This window comes from Nestor notabilis, unplaced genomic scaffold (genome assembly GCF_000696875.1).
Source record: "Nestor notabilis isolate BGI_N333 unplaced genomic scaffold, ASM69687v1 scaffold10427, whole genome shotgun sequence".
NCBI lineage: Eukaryota > Metazoa > Chordata > Aves > Psittaciformes > Psittacidae > Nestor > Nestor notabilis.
This window is the reverse complement of record NW_009936962.1, coordinates 25,611-31,610: the sequence shown is the minus strand read 5'-3', so window position 1 is coordinate 31,610 and position 6,000 is coordinate 25,611. Positions and strand designations below refer to the sequence as shown.

At 44.6% G+C, this 6,000-nt stretch overlaps 1 protein-coding gene across 1 annotated transcript in view; it reads right to left on the bottom strand.

The window, feature by feature from the left end:
* Window positions 1–6,000, bottom strand: part of LOC104408869 (fibulin-2-like) — a gene marked incomplete at its 5' end in the record, with an annotated part of 50,199 nt that overhangs the window by 22,129 nt on the left and 22,070 nt on the right. Inside the window, 4 exons of the mRNA XM_010018599.1 lie at window positions 239–340; window positions 778–894; window positions 3,393–3,599; window positions 4,920–5,106. Coding sequence (XP_010016901.1) covers window positions 239–340; window positions 778–894; window positions 3,393–3,599; window positions 4,920–5,106 — 613 coding nt within the window. The remainder of the gene's footprint in view (window positions 1–238; window positions 341–777; window positions 895–3,392; window positions 3,600–4,919; window positions 5,107–6,000) is intronic.

Sequence of the window (6,000 nt, the reverse complement as noted above, 5' to 3'; positions counted from 1 at the left end):
GGAAAGATCACACATCCAGGCTTGCCTTCACCTGAAGTCCCCAGGTAACAGGCACACTGGACAGATGTGCTTCAGGAGTCATCTGTGAAGCAGATCTGGTATTCCTTCTGCCAATGGTCTCTGTACTGACACTTGCAAGTCACAATACTGAAAAGAAGGAACTCTTAGAGAAACACCTAGGGATATGAGGTAGAAAAGTGCTTTAACCATGTCTCTGTGGTGAACATGAACCACTTACCTTCACAAGAAATCCCATCAGCCATGATCGTATATCCAGACAAACAAGAGCACACAACGTTTCCTTCCACGACATTGCAGATGTGTTTGCAGGGGCCGTTCTCTATACAAAGAAAATTGCAAAATACATTAGCATTCACAACACAGATCAGCTGAAGTTACAAACCTCCGGGTCATCCAAATATAATCCCAGTTTAGGCAATGGGGAATGCAGTTTGTAAACGATCTGTCCAGGCAGCCCTAATCACTACTTACAACCCTCCTACTACACAGAAGCACACCTGTGCCACTCCTTACCTGTATTGCTCACATTATGCTTCACAGCTGTACTGCTTGCCTTAAACTACACAGCAGGTGTGTAATAACCCTGAAATAAGATCATAGCTTCAAATTACTTCCACAGCTTTCCCCTGACAATTCCTCAGCCTCATGCCATAGGTAACAAATTAAGCAGACTGGTGAAGGGATGTGCAGAATTCTATTCTGGTTCTCTAAATATTCCTCACTCATCTGCACCTTCAGTTTATACCTCCAACATACCTTTACACTTATCCTGCTCTTCTTCTAAGGACACAATGCGAAGAGGCTGAGAAGGAGAGGCTACCGGAGGGATGGTGGCTCCTGCTTCCAGCCTTGCCACCTGTCCTCTGTCAAGATCTGTAAGGCAAGAGAGGCAGAGATGGATCAGGGACAGCATCACCTCCACCAGACCCCCCATGGCAAGGGTCCCATTCATCTCGCTCCATTGTGGTTTGCAAGAGGAAGCATCCTGGTGACCTGAAGAACTGCCTTTGCATGGGCAGTCAGTTTTGGAAGCTGCCATCTGTTTGATATGAGCAACTGTCTGACAGCACAAACACGTAGAGTGCTGCGTGCTAATGGGGATGCTCACAAACACCGTGGATACAGATCAGGGCGTTCGCCTGAAAACAACTTCTGTAGAGTAAAATGAATAAAACAAAGTGTTAATTCTGTTTCCTCAGATACTGTTCTATTGTAAACACAGCAGCTGTCTTTCAGTCGGTGTATGACCAAAAAAAGAGCTGAACCCAAGCCAAGTCTTTAAAGTTCTCCTGTACATCCCATTTCAACATGGATGAAAAGCAGATGCTCACCTTTACAAGCACAGGATAACCTGGAATGACTTTTACACAGCCAAGCGGAAAACATGACAGCTGCTGTCTGTCATGGAGATTTTCAACAAACAGTAATGTTAAAGGTATCAGAATAGTTAAAAAGACAAAAAGCTCCATTACATTAATAGCAGTAATCCAGTTTACCAGTATCATCAAACCAGAAGCCTAAATCGTAGAATCACAGAATGGTTTGGATTGGAAAGGACCTTAAGATCATCTAGTTCCAACCCCCTTTGCTAAGGCTAAATTCTTTCTGAAGAGGGATGTGTCCTATTCCCACTGATCTGAGTTCAAGTGTCACCCAGAGCAAAGTGTGAGCCGCCAAACAATGACAATGTCCAATGACTGAGTGAGTGCAATGCAGGTTTGGGGTGCAAAAAGAACCACTTCATTAGAAAAATATAAACATTAAATCAGAGAAAACCAATGGGCTATAACACAGGGGCATAATGACTTCCGCAGAAAGAGAGCAGAGAACAGAAGTAGCTTTTGAAGTTTCATCGGTGTCTGCTTTCTCCTTGCCTCACAGAGCCACTGCAAGAACATACCTCCTTCCAAGGCTCGTGAAAAAGTGCGACACATTTTAAAAAGCAAAAGTTAAATGCAAAAACATTCACAGTCCAAAGAGCAGGAAATGTGCTGGGACAGGTTCAAATACAAAAGCATTCTGTCTAATCACAGGAGTAAAAATTACCACCAGTATGAGATTTACAACTGCCTGGCGTGGGTCTCTGTGCACAGAGCACATGACAGAGCTGTGCACATACACAGAGAAAAATGGGAAATGGAAGGCCACTGTGCCACATTGCCAGGTAGAGCACAGCTTATGCAAGCGTAGCAAGTGGGGTGCCCTGCCCTGCCATCTCCCTTCCCAGCCTTTGATTTGACCCAGGACTGGAGGACAGCAGCAATCCTTCCTCACCTCACTCTTCCTACATGTCTCAGCTGTGCCACTTGCAGTCCCTACCCTCGCTGCAATCCTCTTCCCTCAAGGGATCTCTGCAAAACCCCCCTCACTTCTTGGCACAGCCATGAGCACTGCAGTCCTGCACGTCTGCCAGGAGCACTGACTACCCAGATAGATACAAAATGTATTAACCCAAATCTGTACTCAGAGCTAGTAGTGGGAGAACCAAAGCAAAGCAAAGCAAAACCACACGTGGTCCAGGTGAAGGATGAAGCCAAATTTTGCAGTGCTAAAATAAGAACCATTTTCTTTGCCTCTTTTGAATCAGGTTCCTTCTCCAGAATTTCAATATAAGCAACAAAGCAGAGCGCTGCTGCAGAAACCCTGTCAAACACATTACTGATGTAAGCCCTGTAACATCACGTTGAGAAGAATGACATAATGCATGTTGTTTGGCTTGGGCAGAAAGTATCTGAAGCCTACGGAACCTTCTCATTGGATGGCAGCACTTACTCTGCTTGTTGAATAACTGAAAGCACTTGTAACTAACATAAAGTTTCAACTTTTGAGGTTATCTGATTTCAAATCATGCCATTGGAGAACTCCAGACATCAAAACAATTACAGCACAAGAGACTTTCTTTTCAAGCCTTCCACCACACTAGATGTATTTAGATTTTGTATCACTGAAAGTTGATAATGATTTTAGATAAAAATCAAAGCTCGGGAAGTGATGATGTCTGTTTGAACTGAGGAAACTTCATGTAAAGGGAAGCTAACGGTGAAATACAAAACGACTCTGAGAAGAAAAGTTATTTAATCAACGATCTTTACAAATCCTCTTCTGAATAGTGAAAACAGTCTTGATTTGAACATATTAAATACCACCTTGACCCCATGCCACTAATACACAAAAATAAGGCATAATTAAGTTTCCTAAATGGTTGGTTTCCTCTTCACTATTAACCTGTCCAATTTCTACAGCACACGTCCATGCATGAACACCCCTAAAATACCTAACAGAAACTATCGAGAGACAAAGAAAGCTTGGTAGATCCATACAGGTGGCACAAAGACACCATCATGCATGGTGTTTCCTGTCCATTTTCTCACCTGGAGAGCAGCTGGTCCCATCCTCTTGCAAACTGAATTCTGGAAAACACGAGCACTTGTAGGACCCCACAGTGTTTATACACAAATGCTGGCAGAGCTCCCCACCATAGATAAGACATTCATCCAGGTCATCTCCAGGCAGGTTATTTGACAACTCAGCTTCATTATTGATAGACAAAGCTTCATTGTGATCTTCTGTCTCTGAAACTACAACAGAACAACACTTGCTGGTTCTCTGGCAGGTGTGTTAGCATTAGGACTGTACAGTACAGAGTGTTTCCCCAGTGAACTGCAGATATAGTCAAATCTACCCAAAACAACCCAAGGACAAGAGCAAATGAACCCATCCTGAAGATGCTGCAGGTCTACCACCACCTCTTTCCGTAAGGCTGGAGGAACAGGCATTTCACAGGGGCCACTGAGAAATACAGTGACACTGGGAGGTCAACAAGCTCACTTTTCACGTGGACTAACACCATTGCTACTATTATTTGAACCAATGTACCACACTGCAGCCCCATCTGAAATTGGCCCCCCTGAAGAACCACACTGAATCTCAAATTTCAGGAGAAAAGCTTGTCCAGTTGGTTTGAAAACTCTTTTCAACACGTTACTACTTTATTGGTTACCTCTGTAGCTAGCATCACAAACCTTCGGGGACCTTCTTGACAATGACATGGCTGTCCTGCCTACTGCTTTTAAACCCTGCCAAAAGCACCACCCTTTTCATTTCTTGACCAGGTTTGACAAGACTTTCTGCCATACTAAAATCAGTTTTTCAGCCAGCTTTCCGTAAACGCATACGTGCAAACTTCCTCAGTGAGGCCTCAGCTAGGTCAAAATAAACCCCTACCTTTGTTGGTGAGGAAGAATACACACTTAGTTCACAAGAAGAGAATAGACAAAAATGGACCTCAGCGTATGCGGGAGGTCACCACGCAACTCACATGTGACCGGTGGCTACAGAGTGATGCAGGAGTGTGATCTTGGGCTAATGGAGGAAGCAAAGCTGTCCGAGCTCCAGATTCCTCATGCTCCCTTTGTCACACCTCTTTGCCTGCAGGGGTTTGACTTAGCTCTTCAGCATCACTATGTTCATACACTGAAAGAGTACACACTAACTTGCAGTGCTCTGGGGCTTCTCCAGAGTGTGCTGTGAGAAAGCTGCTGTGAAGTTCAGCCGTACAATAGGAAATCTATTCCCAGGACATTTCACTGGTATCGTAACCCATGGGACTACTTTGTCTGGAAAAAAAAATCATTCTTTGCTAATGAAGAATCCTTCAGGATTGCTTTTGCTAAAAGACAATGACCTGCTTCAACTTTGCTTCTTACCAATGGCTTGTAGCAGGGCTTTGTACTACGTGACTCAGGGGGAAAACCCAAACAAACCCCCACACTACTAAAGAAGGTACATATTAACAATCAGAAACACCTAGTTGCTTGGTTTTTTTGTCTATTGTGAAACTGTTTTAAGAACAAGGAACTCTTTCCTGCAATGTCTTCAAATCATAACCAGACACTTACCCTTCTCAGGTGTCACTGTTGGCAGAGGTTCAGGTTGCCTTTTTATTTCTGGATGGATGAAGTGGTCTCCCCCTTCACAGCAGGACAGCATCACATGGCTGCAGGGGTAGCCCAGATTGATGCTGGACTCACAGGATTTCCCCTCACTCCTCAGTCGCAGGCCCAGATTACAGCAGTCACAGCATTGCTGCAAGAGGAGGAGAAGCTCAGTAACAAGGATTTAACACAGCCCGCTCAGGGGTGAGCCCACACACCCCTCTGGCACTGATCTGAACTGTCCTGAACAGTGGAGCATCTGGAAAAGCACCTTGGTTTAGACAGCTGCAGACATCAAAGCTTTGCTGGTGCTTGGCTTTGCTATGATCCTATGATCCTACACCAACTGTGCCAGGCAGCACACCAAGTCTCAGCGTGACAATGATTACAGCAGCTCTGCATGCAAGGAAGTAATGGCACTACAGGCCACCTCTTTGCAGCTCTTGCACACAGCCACTGCTCTGCATATAGCATATTATAAACAAAATAACACCGATGTACACGACTTTGCATTAGAGCTCAAAAAATGGTTAGTTGTTTGAAGCAATGTGAAATGACTTGCAAATACCTTGCATGGACATGAGGATCTGCACCAGCACCTGAGCTCTGGCAGTAAAGACTTTCCCCTGTGCACCACTGCCCTGCAAACCTACTCTGACCGTTCATCACCCGAGTGTCTAGGGGACACCCTCCTGCCGAGACAGTGGCTAATGAAAGACCAGGGTGAATTTTATGAGCTATTGGCCTTCCTTCTCTTTCCTGAGTGCACCTAAGCAGCAGCTTCACTGACAATTGATGCAATGGGGCATCCCTGAAGTGTCTCTCCTTCAGTTTCCTCTGCTGCAAGTGGCAGACAGAAGTTGTTGTGCTTTACTCAGCCACATCCAATATATTTCAGTCAGGCCATAGAAATACACCAGGTTTCTATCAGATTCATAAAGTCCATAATATGTATGCATAGTGGATACCTAATCAAGAAAGGAAGCTGAGGAGATGCAAGTCTCTGCTAGAAACATACAGGAATTATACGTGAATTGAAGATGCC